We start from the raw sequence: 25,007 nt of genomic DNA on the forward strand, positions 1-25,007 counted from the left end.
CCGGCCACGACCCATTGCTGCGCAGCAGCTATAATTACCTTAATTACCTTTGGCAATTAGGTTGTATTTGTGATGTCATCAGTCAGTCAAGCAATTGTGATGCCATCACTAATGTCACTCGAGCAATTGTGATGTCATAATATTTTTTTTCCCCATTGACTTGCATGGGGTTTCGAAAAATCTTGCAGTAAATTAGCTGTAATTCAGAAACCATAACAGCTACAGCTACGAAACTTGGTAGGGAGGTGCACAGAGGGGCCTTTTATTCTAAAGAATTACACAAATTGAGCAGATGGTGGAGCTATAACAGCCCTCTTTACATTCTGGTCCATAACTTCTGAACCGTATGGTCTATCATCAAACTTCTTTTTTCCCTGGATTCCTTGGGTCCTTCCGCATCTACTCATCTAGGCCACGCCCATTTCCGTCTGACTAGATTTTCCGCCATTTTGAATTTGGTCCAAAACAGTTTTTTTGCGATTCCCCCTTGAAATTTTGTCCAGTCTTCACCAAACCAAAGCACACATCATGTGATGAGTGTCCTGCACAACACTGTTTCGTGGTATTTGAAAAAAGCACACCGTTGCGATATAATCGACTTCCAAACTTCTGTGGGTGGGGCCAATTTCACAAGAATCACCATAACTCTAGAACACAACGTGCGATCCTAACCAACCTTGGTCCAGGTGTGGAAGGATGTACTCTGAGCCTATAGGATAAATATTGTGTCATTTCGCCTTTAGGGGGCGCTATAGCAGCATTCAGTACCTGTACCTTCTAAATTGTTTTATTTTGAAGGGCGGCAGGAAGTGCTGATTCATTGTCATTATGGCCAACCTTCCTTCTTGTATTGACACTTGACACTTCTGAGCTGATTTCAAGGCTCAAGGCTCAAAGCCTTGAGACTTGCCCGGCCACGACCCATTGCTGCGCAGCAGCTATAATTATTATTTGAAGTGTCCATATAATGCCACCGCAGATTTTCTGTTGTGGACTCGACTGTGATCTATTTGTCAACTTTACTGCAACGTGAGTAGGCTGTGAACAATTGAGTGCGCATGAGGTAATTAAAAGAAATCAGACAGCAAGTCTGGCCGTATCTGCAAGCCGTGTGCGCACCTGCTGCACTACTACGTTTAGCCTACTACTGCAACATGGCCAATTGAGAGCGCATGAGGTAATTAAAATAAATGGGGAAGAATAAGAACTGTTTCTGTAGCCTGCCTAGTGCCTACCTCTACCTGCTACCTCCATTTGAAACACTGCGCGGTCACGCCATCTGCACTTTGGGGAAGCGTAGTCGGTCGCGCTATCTGAAGACCATGGATTAATTGAAGAAAGACCGACATGAAAGCAGCAGCGCAACTCATCCAGAGCAGGCCTAGGCTACAACTGTTGTCGCGCAGGGCAGCATGTGAGTGTCTGTGTGTGTGTGTGTGTGTGTGTGAGAGAGAGAGAGAGGGGGGAAAGAGACAGAGTTTTAGCTACTTTGCACACCTTGGAAGCTCTGCTGTGCTCCTCCTGCGTCCGGAGACATATTACATTAAATTGGCCATTGCGGGCTGCTGGGTTGGGCTGGGTTCGGAATTTTCAGATATTTTAACGGGGCGGGCGGGGCGGGCTGGCTCCAATGACGGGTTGGGTTGGGGCGGGCCTTAAAAAAACCTGACCCGCGCATCACTATTACACTGACTTCAAGGCGGTTGAATTTTTTGGGGGGATGGTTCCGGGGCGGCGATGTCATTCTGCTGCTGCTGTTGTTTTGGTAAAAGTAATGCAAAAGTAGTGTAATAAGTAACGAGTTACTCTACACAGAAAGTAATATTGTAAAGTTACTTACTACTTTCAAATGAAAGTAACTAGTAATATGTAGTATATTACATTTTGAAAGTAACTTGCCCAACACTGATTAAACGTAGCTTAATGGTTGGAAAGATCAAGATTTGCTTTTTATTTTCTCCTACCCTTTATCCTACCTAAAGTAATCTACTATTACACCACAGACCTGTATGGTCGGGAATTATGTAGCCTAATAAAACCAGACAAACAAATTCCCATTTTTAAATCAAGGTGTGTTTTTTCTGCAATGTAGGGTATAGTTGAAAATCAACATGGCATTCTGAGAAGGGAAGAGTGTCTGTGCTGGAACGCTGGTACTATTTTGGTACGGGCAACGCCCAAACCTGTTTTTACGCTCGGAACATGGTGATGGTATCTTCGCCAGAGCGCAAAATGACACTGCGGGAGACAGATGATAGGCTAAGAGGCGCACGGACACGCCTGGGCCACGCCCACACCTGTGTCTGAAAACTGGATGGTGGAGGCATACGATAGCTTAAGACACAGGGAAGATAGCATAAGAGGCGCGCAAATGGCAGCGCAAACTATAGCGGCGTACGACGATAGGGCTCCATGCGGTTTTAGAATGGGGATTTTACTTAAATGCATAAAATACGGTCTGTGGTTAACAAAAGTTTATGGGAACGCGAATTTGGGTTCAGCATGATACTCTTCACAAACGTTACTAACTTTTATGCCTTTTGAAGCGTTTTATAAAAATCCTGTTTAAAAAAAACATATATTTTCTTCTAGCCTTCTAGCTAGCCTTTTCCGTTACTTTCAAGCCCGCCACTTTGTTCGGTCCACTAGCCCATCTTTTCCCAGTCTACCATCAAGAACAGGATTAGACAGCATTTGGCATAAATATTCAACCCAATGCTGAAATGGCCATTTTTGGAGCTCCAGGGGAGGGCATATCAATGACAAATAGAATAAAAGCTGTATTTGCCTTTGAACTCTTCTTGCTCGAAGAAGAATTCTGTTGGAGTGGAAATCTGAACATCCACCCAAAGCTTCAGCTTGGATGAATGAGCTGATGCTATTTCTTAAGCTAGAAAAAATAAAATACTCCATCAGAGGGTCAACCCAAAAATTCCATACAACATGGGACCCTTTAGTGTTTTATTTTGAAAGGCTTAAGACACTTCCCCCAAATTAAAGAGGAATTATAACCCTATTTTTTATCATCTATTTATGATTAAGCCTAGCCCTACCCAGGGGCTGCTCGCTCGTAGTGATAAGAAATGGCAAACCAGTTTATGAACATCCACTAGATTTTCTATGTATCCACTTGATTTTCTATGTATATTTTTCATTTTTTTTTAGGCATATCTATGTGAACTACTACAGATCCTTTAACCGGTGGTTAAAGTATGTGTGGGTGTGCGGGTGGATGTGAATGTGTGTGTATACATGAGTATATGCTGAATATATATATATATGATCTGCTGTGTATACCTGACAGGTGATATATTCAGGCCTCTTTATTTTTATTTCATTAATTTTCTCCTTTTCTCCCAGTTTGGCTACTGTGGGCCTTATGGTTTCTGACGTGCATACACTTTTACAGAAGAATAAGAATAAGAAAGAAAGAATAAACATAGCAAATACCCGAACCCCTAATAAACCAAAGTAAAAACAATAGGGTTTGATCTCCACATTAAAAACTCTTGTGGTGAATTCTGAAGCCTGCCTTAGCCTTGCTTTCTGTGACCCACTCGCCATCGTAACACGGACAATGTACATTGATCAACAATCAAACAAATGTAAATGTCCCCGAGTTAGCCAAAAGACTAGTTTTGATCGGGAGGGCCTTTGCTCGGTGTTGATAGGCATCCTGTTGTACCAAACCAATAGTGACAGTGTGTAAATTAGCATGAAATAATGGTTGTATTGGTAAGCTAAATATCCCTGCAGTCTTGGCCAGGTTTCCCACAGAAAAGAAAACCTTCATCTCAACTGAAACCTGGTTACACGATTTATGAAATTAATCAAATCCTTATTTATCATTATGAATTGGAATAAAATAACATTTAATATTTGTACTTTTCAGCTGTATATCTTCCTTGTCATTGCTCCAGGAGCAGGATTTCAAGATGAACAAAATATGAACAAAATCATAATTATACTGTTAATGCCTGACCTAATCGTTATTTTTACATTTGACTTTAGTAATTACCTCCCAAAAATAAAAGCCTTTATTTCTTTTTGTTTCAAAAGTCATTCATAGTGGCAAATCATTGAGGATAATTTACTTATCAGCTATGAGTTTTGAGAACGTCACTATTGACAGAAATGCCAAAGAAAGTTCTTTCAGCCATCTAAAGTGTAGCAGCTAAACTGCTAAAGGATCTAACCAAAATGTCTATTCTATTGTTTAAAGTTCTGCATGTCAGATTAATTATAGTGCTCAGATAATGACTGAAAGAATGAAACCTTCACTCACCGTCCATGTTGTCCATGTTGTTGTTGAAAAGAGATCAGTGCCGCGTGACAGTTATTCAGATTTAACTGGTTTATATTTCCTGTTGTCTATATTAACCCTTTTGTTTTTTTATGCCTGTTTAATTTCCTTCCTGGCTGCAGAGTTGACAGATCAGTTCATCTCAGTTATGTTTATAGCCCCTTATCACACAAGCATGTCTCAAAGGGCTTATGTGAACATAGCATGATCACACTACATCAGAGGTTTTCAAAGTGGGAGGCGGGCCTTCCCAGGGCGGCTCCAAACCATTTCAGGGAAGGATCAGTGACTGGAAGTAAAAAAATATGACATTAGTTACCAAAAGTAATGGGGGGGGGGGGGTGTTGGGGACTGGCAAATTTAGGGTAAGGTAGCAGGTAAACAGTATCTGCCACATAACATCTAAAAGCTAGGAACCCAAAGGTTAATTTGAGGTGCCGCTCAGAACTGTGTTTCAAGGGTTTCTTGTCCTAAATATGTAATAAACATTGTGTTTTGATTAGGCGTCTATTCAAATGTTGAATGTTTAGAGTATATCACGGCTTAGACCATTATGCTGGAAACATGATGGCCAGCCCCATGCCATACATCCCCTGAATGCCCTAGGTCTCTAGTTTGTGGTTGTAAAGTTTCATGAGGCTGTGATTATCCTAGAGGTCACAATAGGTCATTTTATACAGTGAGGTCCAGTTTCAACTACAATGAAATGGCTATGGGGACTAACATGATCACACATAAATTCTTACAGACACACATACATCACTATGCCATCACACCCACATGGAAGCCAGCCAGAATAATTGTGGTTGCAAACATCAGGGTGTTAAAACAGGACAGGCGCTGCATACCATGGCTTTGATGCTGTTTTGATGCTGTGCTTGTTTTATCTAGAAATGCCTACATGGTCTAGCCCCCCCTCCTGTTCAGGAATTCATCCACAAGAAAAGAATCACTGGACTTGGCACCAGGTCAAACACCAGAGGTGACTGTAAGGTCCATCGTAGACTGACCACGTTTGGCCAAAACGTCCTGTCTATTCACCTTATTCACCACACCCACTTTTTCTCTCTTCCGCGTTACACACAATTGTATTTGTTCTTCCGGTTCAGCGCTAGTTGGTGACCAATTTCAAAACAAAACGTCACTATAATAATGAATGAATTTTGGCAACATTCAGAATTAAGCTACACTGCGGCCAACTTCAGTTACATGTTCATAGCGTTACTGCTGCGAGGAGCCGATGGCTGTACCCGGTCAGCATTTAACGTTAGTTACAAAGGCACGTCGACAGTGTTTACTCACTGCCAGTAGCCTACAGTAGGGTTTGACAGATAGCTATGTCCGACCGGTAAGCACAGCCATCGCTCCCAGTCCTCGCTGCTTGTTAAATATTTCCAAATAGGTGTTATTCTGATAAACTGGTCACATATATGTTACGTTCTCACCCGAAGAATATTAAAACACTTTCTTTGCTTTTGCTTGAAAACAGCTTTTTGGCAAGTCTAAAAATGACTACGGTAGGCGTAATCTACTTCCGTGTCTAAAACAGGAAAGACGATTACAAAATGACGTCATGCAGAAGCGTCCTTGTATGGGCAAAGAATAAGGTGAATAAAATGCAGTCAAACGCAGAACAGTCTCCCAGTTTCCCTGAGGGAAAGCCCCACCCTGGCCACTTTTAGAAATAAATTAAAACAATGGAAGCCAACCAGATAGGTAATCATTTATAGTATGTTTTCTGACTCCCCAGTCAACACTGTGGAGTCCTTCCGCTTCCTGGGGACCATCATCAGCCAGGACCTAAAATGGGAGCTGAACATCAGAGCTCTCACCAAGAAGGCACAGCAGAGGATGTACTTTGTACGGCAGCTGAAGAAATTCAAAGTGCCAAAGGCCACGATGGTGCACTTCTACACCTCCATCGTTGAGTCCATCCTCACCTCCTCCATCACCGCCTGGTATGCTGCTGCCACTCAAAAAGACATCAACAGACTTCAGCGCTGAGAGGATAATCGGATGCAACCTGCCATCCCTCCAGGACCTGCACGCAGCCAGGACACTGAAGCGGTCTCGCAAAATCATGGCTGACCCCCCCCCACCCTGGCCACAAACTCTTTAACACACTCCCCCACGGCAAGAGACTGAGGTCTGCCAAGACCAGAACCACCCGCCACAAGACCAGCTTCTTCCCAACCGCCATCAGCCTCACCAACAAGGACCGGAAACCCCTTCCGCCAAGGGCCTCACCAACAACCCCGTCCCCCACACACAAACTCACTACCTCCTCCTAAACTCAACTGAACCCCCCCCCCATAAAACTGGAACTCATACTGTATCTAATTGAATGCCTGTCTAACTGGGACTGGTAAATTGATGTAAATTCCCTGCACATTAATGCCTATTTAACTTAGCCTGTAAATTTCATGTACATTCAATGTAAACTCTTATCTAACTCTGACTGTAAATTCATGTAAATCCACTGCCTATTTAACGTATATTTAACTCAGTCTGTAAATCTCATGTAAATCCAACATTTATTCATATTTATCATCCACAGAACACTTCACCACTCATGTACATATTCTCCCACAGGCCATCGGCGCTATTACGGGCCTTAACCGCAAAAAAACGTGCCTTGCGCCTGTTTCGGGAAAATAGCAATAGGCTTTAGGCTGCCAAATGCGCTTTAGGCCGAATGGGCGTGGCGGAGTCCCTGAATGCGCCAAAGTGGGCGTGTCGGCGCTAAATACCGGCGTACTGCTATCTTCCAGCCATCTTCCGACCTGGCCTACTTTTAGCGCTTTGCGCTTTTGAAAAGCAGGCCTAAAGCAGGATTCTGTGCACCGGGGACAGGAAAGTGAATGGAGAATACAATATATAGAAAAAAATACTTTAGAATACAATAGAATATAAGATTGCAACCCTTCTCAGGCTTTGGGTGAAGCTGTAATGCAGTTTCATAAATTTAGTTTAGGCTATCATAATAATCCCCATTTATGTGTAATATAGCTCTACGTTTTATTACCCCCCCCCCCCCCCCCCCCCCGAAATTAGCTAGGCTACTAATATTACTAATATTCCTAATTAATATGTATTATTATTTCATTCAGATAATTGACATTGGCATATATAGGCCAAATAAAATACAATTACTCAATAATAAAATCCTGTAAATAAAATAGAATAAAGTAATCAGATCCAGTAAAAGTGATAGGTGTCATTCAGAGGATGTTGCATCGTGCAGTGGGGGAGAAGAGATAAAACGATATCATTCTGCCCAAACTTTCATCTAATCTCATGACATCCAGCCATAGGCTATATAATTTTCTATCCGATGCATTTAGAACATTATTTTCACTTTGATCTTGCTATAGTGTAGCGTATTTACATGCTTGCAGTATTGAAACTGCAGTTAGATTGGTTTGAGAAGCATAATAATATGGAATAATAGCCTATATATGGAGATAGACAGACCGGATGAAGGGAGGGGGGGGCGGCGGAGCCCTTGGCTTTGTCTGGTTTTACCGGATTTGTCCAGGAATTGGAGCTTAAAAGGCAAGCGTGTGTCTCTTCCCTGCAATTCTCCAATGAGCGGACAATGCATAATTTTACGCTTAAAAGGCGTGGTTATAATGGTTGAGGCTGAGTTTAGCGCCGATACCAAGATATCAAGTGCGCCTTTCCACGCCCACTGCTTTGCGCTGCGGCTGGCGCTCGGCCTAGAAACTGCGCCGCTGCAACGATAGAGCCCCACGTATATATTGACTCGATTTGATTCGATTTGATTGCACTTGCAACCTTGCGATTGCCGTTAGTTATCTTCCTACTTCTTATCCCTGTATATTGATGTAACCGCTACGCTGCATACAGACACTAAGACAAATTCCTCGTATGTAACTTGCATACTGTGGCAATAAAAGTGACTCTGATTCTGTCGTTTTTGTATTTTTGAGTGTACCTTACTATCTGATTCTTTCTGAGTGTGTTCTATTAATTATGTATGTAGCTCTTACTGTTTTATATTCCTCTGTTTTTATGTTTGGGGACTGTGGATGGAATCTAGCTTCGTGCTGAATCCGGCACCCACCCTGCTGACTAACCCCAAGGAGAGAAACAATCGTTTTAGGGAGTTTTAAAGTGTCTCATCTACTGTGATGCTGCTCAATCTGATTTGGACCACTTTTCTGACCCTCTTGAAACACCTTAGCCTGACTTAGCCTCCGATTTTACATTGGAAGAATAACTTCTGCCATTAAGTTATTCCCATCAGGCAAAGCAGCTGGGCCGGATGGATTCGGTGCTGAGTTCTACAAAAAATGCGGCAACATTCTCGCCGCACTCCTCCTCAGAATGACAACTAGCTCTGAGAAGGACAACATTTTGCCTAAAACACTGTATGAAGCTAATATCTCGCTCATTTAAAAAAAGGGGAAGAAGGAAGTAGAACCAGCCAGCTACAGACCCATAGCGCTCCAGAATTTTGACAGAAAGGTAATCACTAAAACCCTGCTACCCGTTAAATAAACATCTGTCATCCATCATTATATTACATTATGTCATTTAGCTTTTATCCAAAGCGACTTACAATATCACATTTTGTCAACAGTACAGAAAACAACTATGCAACACAATCAATCATTCACCCTGACCAGACAGAGTTATCGTGCGTTCCTTTATCGCAAAATAACTGGGATGTGGAGGCGAAATCACGTCACATCCGTTTTGTTAGCGTTCCATTTGCAGAAAACTTGAGCTGGGAAGTTCACTGTTCACTGGTCAGATCCAGTCGCTAGCCAGGCTAGCCATTGTTAGCAATAACAGTTGATAACATGGAATTTCACGGCATTTTTGAGCATACAAACACTGCAGCAACATGTCCACGCAGATAGAAGTTAGGCAGTGCTGTGTGTACAGCTGATTTAGTGAGACACAAACAAAACAGAAGTGCTAAACAACATTACTACGATTATAACTACTGTTGTTGCGCGCCGCAACCATCTTGGATTTTTGAGATCGGGGCTGCTGAGTCTCCTACGAGTTTGGAATGGGAAATACCAGCTCTGGTGACGTCACTGTCCCAGCTCATGACCTTTGAAGTCGTAAGATTACCAGTTCCCAGTTATAAAGGAATGCACAATTAATCCCAAATAGGTTTTCTTTCTTTAACTCTGCCACAGTTTTTCAGAAAAAGTCACTGGCCACCACCAGGGTTTTTGATCATTTTCATTAATTTTCCAAGACCCTATGTAGAATAGAATATTTTCTTCTATGACTAGGTAAAGGTGTTAGGCCTACTAAAAGTTTAATATGATTTTAACAGAACAAATTTAGGAGAATCATCGACACACGAGTGAGAGGGTACTTTGGCATTTCAAAACAGCTCAACTGCTCTAAGGCCTATAAAATAACCCTTCAGCCAGAGGCGGAACTTGCCATCTTCGGCTGCTTGGAATCCTCTCTGCTCCTCCCTAGGGCTGTGCAGCAGTCTCTGACGCAAGGGGCGACTGTCTCCAAGAGACTCATTCTGAAGGAGTGGAAGTCCCCTTCTCTACCTTCTTTTCAGCTGTTGCTGAAATTGTAAGTAGAAATTATAGCTGCTGCGCAGCAATGGGTCGTGGCCGGGCAAGTCTCAAGGCTTTGAGCTAGAGGTCTTCGGGTATGCCCGACCCCCCGAATACCCGAGGTTCCGACCCGGACCCGGCCGGGTCTGGGTCTATTCAAAAGAAGTGCCAAACCGCTTGACCAAACCCTTAGAAAAGTCATAGCACACCTGTCCTCAATAAGCCGCATGTTTTGAGTTCGGACATGTCTATGTGGCGCAGAAATTGTGGGGGTTATTACGCGCCAAAAAAGTGGCTGCTGCGCAGCAATGGGTCGTGGCTGGGCAAGTCTCAAGGCTTTAAGCTATTATGACATCACAATTGCTCGAGTGACATCAGTGATGGCATCACAATTGCTTGACTGACTGATGACATCACAAATACAACCTAATTGCCAAAGGTAATTAAGGTAATTAGGCTATACACGGGGCCAGAATTCAACGTTTTGATGCACTGTGGGCTCAATTTTTGACCGATCGAAAATCTGGTTTGATACTTTTGTGTAGAACAGTCTAACGATGCAGATGCTGAGGTTTGGTGTCGTTTGAAGAAAAAATGTGGGAGGAGTAGGGTTTAATTCGTTTTTGCAGTTTTTGCAGTTTTGCGGTCTTTAGACTTCATAATTGGCCATAGGTTGCATTGTACAAAAGCTTCCCCTCATTTAGGCGCACATTTCGGTGAAAGTTGCAAAGCCGTAGCACGTATGCCTGATTTTTTATGAATTTTTTAAGTTTTAAACTTTAGACGGTCGCTGTAGTGCCACCATTAGGACTATTGGCCCCAAATTTGTGTCAAAGACGTTTGGCATGGGACTGGACCTTTGTGCAAAGTTTGGTTAGTTTTCATCCATGGGAAGTCGAACTTCCCGGGAGGAAGAAAAAAAATAAAAAAATAAAGGCAAATACAAGAAGTGGCCTGGCCGCTTCGCTGGCCCGGCCACTAATAAGTAGTAAAACCAGAAATCCCAAGATCGCATAAAGGTGGTGTTTCTCTATGGGTGGTGTTTTGCGGATTCACTTGTGTGCAGTCAGCCCTCAGCAGGCAAGGCGGCAGAAGAGGAGAGATTTCCCCTCTATATTCTGTCCAATAGACGAGTGTCGTTTCGACCACATGAAGTTTGGTGCTTGTGGCAAATTGCTGTGTGAAAGAGAACCAGACCAAATGAAAAATGAAACAACGTTGCAACTTCACCCCCCTGAATCGCACCGAGTCCACCAGCTTATATGTGAAAGCGATCGACCTAGGTCACATGAGGACACAATGCAGGCTAAGGTTTCTCATCTTTGTACAATGTAGCATGTTGTGCTTGGACCCCATTCATTGCCGCTTGGGCCTATATTTTTGTGTTTTTATTATCACTTATTGAGTCATAATTTGTTTTCATTGTAGAAACAAACAAAAAGACAAACACTTGTCTTAAACATGAAACCTTGTCGCAAACCTTTCACCTGCATCAAGGAATGAACATACAGTACAGTATGTCACATAACGTGTTTTGATTTGGACCTGAGACAAGACTTGCTAAGATATTTACTTCACGTTGACCTGATTACGTCTTACAATGAGAAGAGATAACCTGATCCCATAAGCCACACCCCCCTCCATAAAAACATCACCTCACACCACCCCACACACACACACACGCACGCACGCACGCACGCAAGCAGGCAGGCGCGCACACACATGCAAGCAGGCACGCACACACACATAGGCATGCACACACAAACTGCGTTTCTGGATTTACTGAGCGTTTCCGATTTTATACTAACATTTTCAAAGGATAGAACTGACAGGATTTCCAAACCATAAAATTAATCATTATTATGTACATCTCTTACAAGCACATTAGCACCTTATGCGGCTAGTAGCATTGTAATGTTGATGATGTGTGTGTGTTTTCTTTTTCCGCGTCCGTGTACGGGTTTGTTTTTGTTTTTTGCTTTTCATGTTCGGAAATTTTTTAAATAAAATATTGAAAAAAGGACCTTGTGGATTATTTTAGTTTCTAATTATGCACTGAGGAGTGAGTTGCCTCTGTCACTCTCCATGAAAGAAATTGCACTGGAGGAAGTTCATAATGCTGAGCTTTTGGGTGTTGTCCTGGATGAACGATTGACCTGGTCTTGTGACAAGAGCAGGTCAATCAATACGGACCTTCCTATTGGTCTAGCAAAGTGCCAGTCAATATCTGGGGGTTTTCTCATACCATGAGTCAATCTACGGTCATCCTGTGTTGATACGACAAAGCATTGTACCAGAACCACGTCTTTGAATTGTGTACATATGGGAATGTTGCAATGTCCCTGAATGTACGGACCTTCCTATTGGTCTAGCAAATTGCCAGGCGGTATCTGGGGGTTTTCCTGTACCCCGACTCCATCTGAAGTGGTCTCAAGGCTATTGGACCTTGCAAAGTTTCCTAAACAGGTGTTTAACCTCACAAATACCCCAAACCACAATTTGAGCTACTCGGAAAGGTTATGCAGACCTGGAAACAAGGTCTCCCTAGAGACAGGCAGGTACGGTGAACATGCCAGTCTTTGAACAGAGTTGTTATCCCCGTACCCCCCAGGGGGTTCCTCCGTACATAACCCCACACTAAAAACATGCAGAAGATCGTCATCCGACCAGTGACGACAACATCTGAAGTTGGTCCAATTATGGTCCAATGATGATCCCCGGGCGCTGGAAAGAAATAGCGACCACTGCTCTTGGCCTGCCCCCCGGAGGAAAGGACAAGCCTGGATGGGTGAAATGCAGAGGACATATTTCACCGGCCACCGTCAGCATGAGTGTGTGTTGTGGCCGCATGCATGTGTTGTAGTGTTCGTGTGACAATAAAGACGGGCTGCCGTCTGAAATCGTGTTTTTTTTTAATCGTGAAACAAGGTCTCCCTAGAGACAGGCAGGTACAGTGAACATGCCAGTTTTTGAACAGAGTCAAACGGGGTTTCGGTTCAGGAATTTCTTTCACCCATACGGACACTCTGGACACCCCCCTTCCCATCAGGAGTCATAGCGACTCAATTTGGGCCAATATGATGACAATGGGTTTACATAGAGACGCTGCGGAGCACGTCAGAGTTCGAAAGCCACGCCCACCTTTGGGGAAACCTGGATTGCAGATTGAAGTCAGGAGGCCGTCGGGAGGAAATCTGAACATAGGGACAGTCTGACGAGGTTTTTCCTGTTTTCAAGCAGACAAATCTGTCAATGAGAAAATGAACTTAATGGCCTCCATCAATGTCCTTTTCCATTAACACATTGAGTGCCAGCGACACCATATGGCGTCATTAGAAATTTACCGTAGAGTGCCAGCGACGCCAAATGGCGTCAATAACTCGAAATTGTTTTTTTGACGGGGGGGTGTCCATCTCAGCTTCTTACATCGCCTCTTACAATATGAGAGCTATTGAATGTGTCTAACCTATTTTACAGAACCCTTAGGTGGCAACAGCGCACTCCAGATGAGAGAACGTGGAGTGAAACACACAGAAGAAGTCGTTGGGGAAAAGGAAATCGCATCGCATCCGTCCGTATGCAGCTGCTTCATTGAAGCATAACGTTTAGCTGTGCCCCTGCAGCAGCCAATCTGCTATCACAATTGAGCACCTCCGTGTCGCTGCAACAGCCCATTCGCATGATCAGCCGTGGATTTGTTATTATTCTCAACTGGAAGCATGGGAGCTGGTACACGCGGCTGTAAAAAAGCTGGATCTAGCGGACTTTTTCAGTGCTGAGCACACGCAGAGAAAACAGCAGAGCCGAGCAGAGCAGAGAGACACTCCTCCCACAACGGGGGGGGGGGGGGGGGGGAGGTGGGGGCACGCAGAGCAGCACACAGCACTGACCCAGACAGACCCAGACAGCAGGACAGAAAATATTATTCTTCCAAACAAAATTCCCTGGACTTCACTGTTTTATTGAAGGAAATTATTTTTGAGGTGTGACTACATCAGAAAATTAGCTTCAGAGTCAGTGATGTGTTTGAAATGTTTAATTTCACAAAAGGGCCATTATCTCAGCTTATAGAAAAAAACTGCTCTTTTTTGTTAAATCAAGCTATCTTCTCCGGCTGATAACTAAAGAACGGAAAATGGGATCAATAAACTTTTTTTTGCAGGTGATAGAAGAGAGTCTCATCGTTATTTGTGCGTGTTCAGTGTTTACATAGTAATTATTAAAGAAATTATATGACTGCTTTAAAATGCATTGCGGCCTATGTGGCACAGTACAGCACCTTTTGCCCAAGGGCCGTGGCACTCAAAGTGTTAAGTTTAATCAATAACGCTGGATCAATGATCCCACATTGGCCTGACGTGACATGAAATACTTCGACATTTTCCAGTAACTTTTTTTCCTGATTTTTTCCCCCATTTTACCGCATTTTCATTTGCAGGCTGAAAATTAGATCAAAAGTTGCGATACCTTTGGATGGAATCCCAGCTAGTGCAGAGAAGAGTGTGTGAGAGGCTTCTCTCATCTGATCTCTCCCACTAGTAGGGCACGAATGAGGGGTCCACGCGCACCCCCTTATTGTTTTTTATAATCTGGGTTTTTGGCATCCATAGGACTTCTAAAATAAAGATTTTGATGATCGCAAGAAAAAAACTGTCCAAAATGTGTTTTTTTCAATGTTTTATTACCCCTATGAGACCCGCAGGAGTGCTGGCAGGAACGCCGGCGAGACTGTCTTTCGGAGACTGTGGCGCGCTCAAACTTTGGGCTGGGGCAAAGGTAGGGGTAGCAATTGAAACTAGACAACCTAAGGTTTCCAATGGGACAAGCTTGTCATGCTCGCTTGTCGGCAAGGGGGCTAAATAACTAATACTTCAAAGTTAGGTGAAATTTTGGCAAGGGAAAAACTGCCATGACCATTTTTCAAATGGTCCCTTGACCTGTGACCTCAATATATCTGAATGAAAATGGATTACATGAGTACCCGCAAGCCTCCGTATGGACATGCCAGATTTATGCATTTCATGCAGTCTTGAGCAAGAACCATGCAGTTTTTCTTGCATCAGTAGGCCTAGAAAAGTGTCATTTCCGCCTATTGCAGCTGGCAGGGGCGGAGTTTCTGCAGGATGATTTTTCGCTTTGGGGTAAACAGAGAGAGAAGGTAAACACTACCCATGTGCTTATATTACCGAGATTATATATGATACAAAGTGGGTTGATTATCGGTAAAGCCATCCTTTAAGCAGAGAGCAGAATGCTTTCCAAAACCGGGATGTGAACTGGGGACCCCTGAAACAATGTCTTGTGGTAGACCATGCAACCGAAACACATCTCAGCAGCAGAGGGCAGTTTGGGAAGGCAAACGGAGTGGGCAGCTTTGGAAAAGCGGTCAATTATAGTGAGTATAGCTGTGTTCCCACTTGTAGTAGGGGGACACTAGGCCCCATGACAGCCCTAGTGTCCCCCTACTACATTTGGCATTTCAAAACAGCTCAAGGGGTACATAAGACAAAAAAGGTTGTGAACCCCTGCTCTAAAGCCTATAAAATAACCCTTCAGCCAGAGGCGGAACTTGCCATCTTCGGCTGCTTGGAATCCTCTCTGCTCCTCCCCTAGGGCTGTGCAGCAGTCTCTGACGCAAGGGGCGACTGTCATCAAGGAATGAGCATACAGTAAGTATGTCACATAACGTGTTTTGATTTGGACCTGAGACAAGACTTGCTAAAATATTTACTTCACGTTGACCTGATTACGTCTTACAATGAGAAGAAGATAACCTGATCCCATAAACCACCTCCCCCCTCCATAAAAACATCACCTCACACCACCCCACACACACACACGCACGCACGCACGCAAGCAGGCAGGCAGGCACGCACACACACACATGCAAGCAGGCACGCACACACAGGCATGCACACACAAACTGCGTTTCTGGATTTACTGAGCATCTCCGATTTTACACTAACATTTTCAAAGGATATAACTGACAGGATTTCCAAACCATAAAATGATTTTATGTACATCTCTTACAAGCACATAAGCACCTTCTGCGCAGCAATGGGTCGTGGCCGGGCAAGTCTCAAGGCTTTGAGCTAGAGGTCTTCGGGTATGCCCGACCCCCCGAATACCCGAGGTTCCGACCCGGACCCGGCCGGGTCTGGGTCTATTCAAAAGAAGTGCCAAACCGCTTGACCAAACCCTTAGAAAAGTCATAGCACACCTGTCCTCAATAAGCCGCATGTTTTGAGTTCGGACATGTCTATGTGGCGCAGAAATTGTGGGGGTTATTACGCGCCAAAAAAGTGGCTGCTGCGCAGCAATGGGTCGTGGCTGGGCAAGTCTCAAGGCTTTAAGCTATTATGACATCACAATTGCTCGAGTGACATCAGTGATGGCATCACAATTGCTTGACTGACTGATGACATCACAAATACAACCTAATTGCCAAAGGTAATTAAGGTAATTAGGCTATACACGGGGCCAGAATTCAACGTTTTGATGCACTGTGGGCTCAATTTTTGACCGATCGAAAATCTGGTTTGATACTTTTGTGTAGAACAGTCTAACGATGCAGATGCTGAGGTTTGGTGTCGTTTGAAGAAAAAATGTGGGAGGAGTAGGGTTTAATTCGTTTTTGCAGTTTTTGCAGTTTTGCGGTCTTTAGACTTCATAATTGGCCATAGGTTGCATTGTACAAAAGCTTCCCCTCATTTAGGCGCACATTTCGGTGAAAGTTGCAAAGCCGTAGCACGTATGCCTGATTTTTTATGAATTTTTTAAGTTTTAAACTTTAGACGGTCGCTGTAGTGCCACCATTAGGACTATTGGCCCCAAATTTGTGTCAAAGACGTTTGGCATGGGACTGGACCTTTGTGCAAAGTTTGGTTAGTTTTCATCCATGGGAAGTCGAACTTCCCGGGAGGAAGAAAAAAAATAAAAAAATAAAGGCAAATACAAGAAGTGGCCTGGCCGCTTCGCTGGCCCGGCCACTAATAAGTAGTAAAACCAGAAATCCCAAGATCGCATAAAGGTGGTGTTTCTCTATGGGTGGTGTTTTGCGGATTCACTTGTGTGCAGTCAGCCCTCAGCAGGCAAGGCGGCAGAAGAGGAGAGATTTCCCCTCTATATTCTGTCCAATAGACGAGTGTCGTTTCGACCACATGAAGTTTGGTGCTTGTGGCAAATTGCTGTGTGAAAGAGAACCAGACCAAATGAAAAATGAAACAACGTTGCAACTTCACCCCCCTGAATCGCACCGAGTCCACCAGCTTATATGTGAAAGCGATCGACCTAGGTCACATGAGGACACAATGCAGGCTAAGGTTTCTCATCTTTGTACAATGTAGCATGTTGTGCTTGGACCCCATTCATTGCCGCTTGGGCCTATATTTTTGTGTTTTTATTATCACTTATTGAGTCATAATTTGTTTTCATTGTAGAAACAAACAAAAAGACAAACACTTGTCTTAAACATGAAACCTTGTCGCAAACCTTTCACCTGCATCAAGGAATGAACATACAGTACAGTATGTCACATAACGTGTTTTGATTTGGACCTGAGACAAGACTTGCTAAGATATTTACTTCACGTTGACCTGATTACGTCTTACAATGAGAAGAGATAACCTGATCCCATAAGCCACACCCCCCTCCATAAAAACATCACCTCACACCACCCCACACACACACACACGCACGCACGCACGCACGCAAGCAGGCAGGCGCGCACACACATGCAAGCAGGCACGCACACACACATAGGCATGCACACACAAACTGCGTTTCTGGATTTACTGAGCGTTTCCGATTTTATACTAACATTTTCAAAGGATAGAACTGACAGGATTTCCAAACCATAAAATTAATCATTATTATGTACATCTCTTACAAGCACATTAGCACCTTATGCGGCTAGTAGCATTGTAATGTTGATGATGTGTGTGTGTTTTCTTTTTCCGCGTCCGTGTACGGGTTTGTTTTTGTTTTTTGCTTTTCATGTTCGGAAATTTTTTAAATAAAATATTGAAAAAAGGACCTTGTGGATTATTTTAGTTTCTAATTATGCACTGAGGAGTGAGTTGCCTCTGTCACTCTCCATGAAAGAAATTGCACTGGAGGAAGTTCATAATGCTGAGCTTTTGGGTGTTGTCCTGGATGAACGATTGACCTGGTCTTGTGACAAGAGCAGGTCAATCAATACGGACCTTCCTATTGGTCTAGCAAAGTGCCAGTCAATATCTGGGGGTTTTCTCATACCATGAGTCAATCTACGGTCATCCTGTGTTGATACGACAAAGCATTGTACCAGAACCACGTCTTTGAATTGTGTACATATGGGAATGTTGCAATGTCCCTGAATGTACGGACCTTCCTATTGGTCTAGCAAATTGCCAGGCGGTATCTGGGGGTTTTCCTGTACCCCGACTCCATCTGAAGTGGTCTCAAGGCTATTGGACCTTGCAAAGTTTCCTAAACAGGTGTTTAACCTCACAAATACCCCAAACCACAATTTGAGCTACTCGGAAAGGTTATGCAGACCTGGAAACAAGGTCTCCCTAGAGACAGGCAGGTACGGTGAACATGCCAGTCTTTGAACAGAGTTGTTATCCCCGTACCCCCCAGGGGGTTCCTCCGTACATAACCCCACACTAAAAACATGCAGAAGATCGTCATCCGACCAGTGACGACAACATCTGAAGTTGGTCCAATTATGGTCCAATGATGATCCCCGGGCGCTGGAAAGAAATAGCGACCACTGCTCTTGGCCTGCCCCCCGGAGGAAAGGACAAGCCTGGATGGGTGAAATGCAGAGGACATATTTCACCGGCCACCGTCAGCATGAGTGTGTGTTGTGGCCGCATGCATGTGTTGTAGTGTTCGTGTGACAATAAAGACGGGCTGCCGTCTGAAATCGTGTTTTTTTTTAATCGTGAAACAAGGTCTCCCTAGAGACAGGCAGGTACAGTGAACATGCCAGTTTTTGAACAGAGTCAAACGGGGTTTCGGTTCAGGAATTTCTTTCACCCATACGGACACTCTGGACACCCCCCTTCCCATCAGGAGTCATAGCGACTCAATTTGGGCCAATATGATGACAATGGGTTTACATAGAGACGCTGCGGAGCACGTCAGAGTTCGAAAGCCACGCCCACCTTTGGGGAAACCTGGATTGCAGATTGAAGTCAGGAGGCCGTCGGGAGGAAATCTGAACATAGGGACAGTCTGACGAGGTTTTTCCTGTTTTCAAGCAGACAAATCTGTCAATGAGAAAATGAACTTAATGGCCTCCATCAATGTCCTTTTCCATTAACACATTGAGTGCCAGCGACACCATATGGCGTCATTAGAAATTTACCGTAGAGTGCCAGCGACGCCAAATGGCGTCAATAACTCGAAATTGTTTTTTTGACGGGGGGGTGTCCATCTCAGCTTCTTACATCGCCTCTTACAATATGAGAGCTATTGAATGTGTCTAACCTATTTTACAGAACCCTTAGGTGGCAACAGCGCACTCCAGATGAGAGAACGTGGAGTGAAACACACAGAAGAAGTCGTTGGGGAAAAGGAAATCGCATCGCATCCGTCCGTATGCAGCTGCTTCATTGAAGCATAACGTTTAGCTGTGCCCCTGCAGCAGCCAATCTGCTATCACAATTGAGCACCTCCGTGTCGCTGCAACAGCCCATTCGCATGATCAGCCGTGGATTTGTTATTATTCTCAACTGGAAGCATGGGAGCTGGTACACGCGGCTGTAAAAAAGCTGGATCTAGCGGACTTTTTCAGTGCTGAGCACACGCAGAGAAAACAGCAGAGCCGAGCAGAGCAGAGAGACACTCCTCCCACAACGGGGGGGGGGGGGGGGGGAGGTGGGGGCACGCAGAGCAGCACACAGCACTGACCCAGACAGACCCAGACAGCAGGACAGAAAATATTATTCTTCCAAACAAAATTCCCTGGACTTCACTGTTTTATTGAAGGAAATTATTTTTGAGGTGTGACTACATCAGAAAATTAGCTTCAGAGTCAGTGATGTGTTTGAAATGTTTAATTTCACAAAAGGGCCATTATCTCAGCTTATAGAAAAAAACTGCTCTTTTTTGTTAAATCAAGCTATCTTCTCCGGCTGATAACTAAAGAACGGAAAATGGGATCAATAAACTTTTTTTTGCAGGTGATAGAAGAGAGTCTCATCGTTATTTGTGCGTGTTCAGTGTTTACATAGTAATTATTAAAGAAATTATATGACTGCTTTAAAATGCATTGCGGCCTATGTGGCACAGTACAGCACCTTTTGCCCAAGGGCCGTGGCACTCAAAGTGTTAAGTTTAATCAATAACGCTGGATCAATGATCCCACATTGGCCTGACGTGACATGAAATACTTCGACATTTTCCAGTAACTTTTTTTCCTGATTTTTTCCCCCATTTTACCGCATTTTCATTTGCAGGCTGAAAATTAGATCAAAAGTTGCGATACCTTTGGATGGAATCCCAGCTAGTGCAGAGAAGAGTGTGTGAGAGGCTTCTCTCATCTGATCTCTCCCACTAGTAGGGCACGAATGAGGGGTCCACGCGCACCCCCTTATTGTTTTTTATAATCTGGGTTTTTGGCATCCATAGGACTTCTAAAATAAAGATTTTGATGATCGCAAGAAAAAAACTGTCCAAAATGTGTTTTTTTCAATGTTTTATTACCCCTATGAGACCCGCAGGAGTGCTGGCAGGAACGCCGGCGAGACTGTCTTTCGGAGACTGTGGCGCGCTCAAACTTTGGGCTGGGGCAAAGGTAGGGGTAGCAATTGAAACTAGACAACCTAAGGTTTCCAATGGGACAAGCTTGTCATGCTCGCTTGTCGGCAAGGGGGCTAAATAACTAATACTTCAAAGTTAGGTGAAATTTTGGCAAGGGAAAAACTGCCATGACCATTTTTCAAATGGTCCCTTGACCTGTGACCTCAATATATCTGAATGAAAATGGATTACATGAGTACCCGCAAGCCTCCGTATGGACATGCCAGATTTATGCATTTCATGCAGTCTTGAGCAAGAACCATGCAGTTTTTCTTGCATCAGTAGGCCTAGAAAAGTGTCATTTCCGCCTATTGCAGCTGGCAGGGGCGGAGTTTCTGCAGGATGATTTTTCGCTTTGGGGTAAACAGAGAGAGAAGGTAAACACTACCCATGTGCTTATATTACCGAGATTATATATGATACAAAGTGGGTTGATTATCGGTAAAGCCATCCTTTAAGCAGAGAGCAGAATGCTTTCCAAAACCGGGATGTGAACTGGGGACCCCTGAAACAATGTCTTGTGGTAGACCATGCAACCGAAACACATCTCAGCAGCAGAGGGCAGTTTGGGAAGGCAAACGGAGTGGGCAGCTTTGGAAAAGCGGTCAATTATAGTGAGTATAGCTGTGTTCCCACTTGTAGTAGGGGGACACTAGGCCCCATGACAGCCCTAGTGTCCCCCTACTACATTTGGCATTTCAAAACAGCTCAAGGGGTACATAAGACAAAAAAGGTTGTGAACCCCTGCTCTAAAGCCTATAAAATAACCCTTCAGCCAGAGGCGGAACTTGCCATCTTCGGCTGCTTGGAATCCTCTCTGCTCCTCCCCTAGGGCTGTGCAGCAGTCTCTGACGCAAGGGGCGACTGTCATCAAGGAATGAGCATACAGTAAGTATGTCACATAACGTGTTTTGATTTGGACCTGAGACAAGACTTGCTAAAATATTTACTTCACGTTGACCTGATTACGTCTTACAATGAGAAGAAGATAACCTGATCCCATAAACCACCTCCCCCCTCCATAAAAACATCACCTCACACCACCCCACACACACACACGCACGCACGCAAGCAGGCAGGCAGGCACGCACACACACACATGCAAGCAGGCACGCACACACAGGCATGCACACACAAACTGCGTTTCTGGATTTACTGAGCATCTCCGATTTTACACTAACATTTTCAAAGGATATAACTGACAGGATTTCCAAACCATAAAATGATTTTATGTACATCTCTTACAAGCACATAAGCACCTTATGCGGCTAGTAGCACCACATTGTAATGTTGATGATGTGTGTGTGTTTTCTTTTTCCGCGTCTGTGTACGGGTTTGTTTTTGTGTTTTGCTTTTCATGTTTGGAAAATTTTAAAATAAAATATTGAAAAAAAGGACCTTGTGGATTATTTTAGTTTCTAATTATGCATTGAGGAGTGAGTTGCCTCTGTCACTCTGCATGAAAGAAATTGCCCCGGAGGAAGTTCATAATGCTGAGCTTTTGGGTGTTGTCCTGGATGAATGAATCAATACGGACCTTCCTATTGGTCTAGCAAAGTGCCAGTCAATATCTGGGGGTTTTCTCATACCATGAGTCAATCTACGGTGGTCCTGTGTTGATACGACAAAGCATTGTACCAGAACCACGGCTTTGAATTGTGTACATATGGGAATGTTGCAATGTTCCTGAATGTACGGACCTTCCTATTGGTCTAGCAAATTGCCAGGCGGTATCTGGGGGTTTTCCTGTACCCCGAGTCCAGCTGAAGTGGTCTCAAGGCTATTGGACCTCGCAAAGTTTCCTAAACAGGTGTTTAACCTCACAAATACCCCAAACCACAATTTGAGCTACTCAGAAAGGTTATGCAGACCTGGAAACACTACTGCCCAGGTGGGCTATCTCGTCCAAAGGGCCTTTCTGTGTGGAGTTTGCATGTTCTCCCCGTACCCCCCAGGGGGTTCCTCCGTACATAACCTCACACTAAAAACATGCAGAAGATCGTCATCCGACCAGTGACGACAACATCTGAAGTTGGTCCAATGATGGTCCAATGATGGTCCCCGGGCGCTGGAAAGAAATAGCGACCACTGCTCCTGGCCTGCCCCCCGGAGGAAAGGACAAGCCTGGATGGGTCAAATGCAGAGGACATATTTAACCTGCCATCGTCAGCATGAGTGTGTGTTGTGGCCGCATGCATGTGTTGTAGTGTGTTCGTGTGACAATAAAGACGGGCTGCCGTCTGAAATCGTGTTTTTTTAAATCGTGAAACAATGTCTCCCTAGAGACAGGCAGGTACGCTGAACATGCCAGTTTTTGAACAGAGTCAAACGGGGTTTCAGTTCAGGAATTTTTTTCACCCATACGGACACTCTGGACACCCCCCTTCCCATCAGGAGTCATAGCGACTCAATTTGGGCCAATATGATGACCATGGGTTGGCTACTGACTGCCTTTCCGAAGCCCTGCCACTCCGAACGTTAACTTCCATTATTCGGACTGGCGGTCGTTCACCTTAGAAGCCGCAATGCCGACCTTAGGTTTAGGCGTGGGGGTGGGAGAGGTTAGGTTTTGGGTTAGGGTCTGTGGGAGGTTAGGTTTAGGCATGGGGGGAGGTTAGGTTTGGCGTGAAAAACGGGGAATATAGAACCCGGGGAACATAGACATGATCCCTTTCTGAGTGCCGATATTTCGGAGTGGCAGAACGTCGGAGTGGCAGCACGTCGGAGTGGCAGCATGTAACCAACATGGGTTTACAAAGAGATGCTGCGGAGCACGTCAGAGTTCGAAAGCCACGCCCACCTTTGGGGAAACCTGGATTGCAGATTGAAGTCAGGAGGCCGTCGGGAGGAAATCTGAACATAGGGACAGTCTGACGAGGTTTTTCCTGTTTTCAAGCAGACAAATATTTCAATGAGAAAATGAACTTAATGGCCTCCATCAATGTCCTTTTCCATTAAGTTTAATCAATAACGCTGGATCAATGATCCCACATTGGCCTGACGTGACATGAAATACTTTTCCATTAACTTCTTTTCCTGATTTGTTTCCCCATTTTACCGCATTTTCTTTTGCGGACTAAAAATTTGATAAAAAGTTGCGATACCTTTGGATGGAATCCCAGCTAGTGCAGAGAAGAGTCTGTGAGAGGCTTCTCTCATCTGATCTCTAGTAGGTCACAAATGAGGGGTCCACGCGCACCTCCTTATTGTTTTTTATAATCTGGATTTTTGGCATCCATAGGACTTCTAAAATAAAGATTTTGATGATCCCAAGAAAAAAACTGTCCAAAATGTGTTTTTTTCAATGTTTAATTACCCCTATGAGACCGTGCTCAAATTTTGGGCTAGGGCAAAGGTAGGGGTAGCAATTGAAACTAGACAACCTAAGGTTTCAAATGGGACCAAGCTTGTCATGCTAGCTTGTCTGCAAAGGGGCTAAATAACTAATACTTCAAAGTTAGGCGAAATTTTGGCAAGGGAAAAACTGCCATGACCATTTTCCAAATGGTCCCTTGACCTGTGACCTCAATATATCTTAATGAAAATGGATTACATGGGTACCCGCAAGCCTCCGTATGGACATGCCAGATTTATGCATTTCATGCAGTCTTGAGCAAGAACCATGCAGTTTTTCTTGCATCAGTAGGCCTAGAAAAGTGTCATTTCCGCCTATTGCAAAAATGCATTCCAGATCCGGCTCATTTTTGAGCACAGAGGGACTCTGGTGGTGGTGAGGTGATTCAAACTCAGCTGCCACTGCAGGCTCCTGCAGGAATCTGAGGAGAAATCTGGCCTGGCAGCTTGCCAAGCTTGGTCGGGCCCGATGTTCAGCACAGATTATTTTGTAGTGTGAGCGGTTTGCAGATCCAATCTTAACCCTCCCGATCTGCTCACAGCCTCATCGGGGCCGTCCCGATCATATCAAACATGTTTGATATTTCGGACTGAAAATCTGCGCGAATACATCATCCTGCTGCACGTCATTATCGTTAATTGATGCGGCTCTTTTGATGTGCGTCAATTTCTGCTCCTATAGCGCACTGCAGGCATCAGATAGGCTATCAAATACCAACAGCACAGAACCATGAGTACTTTAGGTAAAATGTCACTAATCACAGTATATCACAATGAATGACCAATGAATAAAAAGTTGTTATAGGCTACCGTAGTTTTGAGTTTCAGCGCTAAAATGTGGGATAGATGGCGTTATCCTATCGTCAGCAGCGCGCAATTACTTTGCGCTAAGAGCTATGAAAAGGACCTCTTACGCGCAAATACCTCTCTGCGCTGGGCGCTCTGCACAGAGATTACGGCTGCGCTCCGAGCGCAGAGAGGTATTTGCGGAGTGGAAA

General features: G+C 44.3%; 2 protein-coding genes across 3 annotated transcripts in view; both read right to left on the reverse strand.

Moving 5' to 3' along the window:
• The window catches only part of LOC310791966 (uncharacterized protein), a 51,335-nt gene extending 46,860 nt beyond the window's left edge, over window positions 1-4,475 (reverse strand). The window contains exon 1 of the mRNA XM_083653654.1: window positions 4,286-4,475. Within this exon, the coding sequence (XP_083509780.1) occupies window positions 4,286-4,301 (16 nt within the window). The 5' untranslated portion in view covers window positions 4,302-4,475. The remainder of the gene's footprint in view (window positions 1-4,285) is intronic.
• The window catches only part of LOC310791806 (DELTA-stichotoxin-Hcr4b-like), a 403,187-nt gene that overhangs the window by 118,380 nt on the left and 259,800 nt on the right, over window positions 1-25,007 (reverse strand). The gene's annotated exons all lie outside the window — the stretch shown is intronic.

This window comes from Poromitra crassiceps (assembly GCF_964638095.1).
Source record: "Poromitra crassiceps genome assembly, chromosome: 17".
NCBI lineage: Eukaryota > Metazoa > Chordata > Actinopteri > Beryciformes > Melamphaidae > Poromitra > Poromitra crassiceps.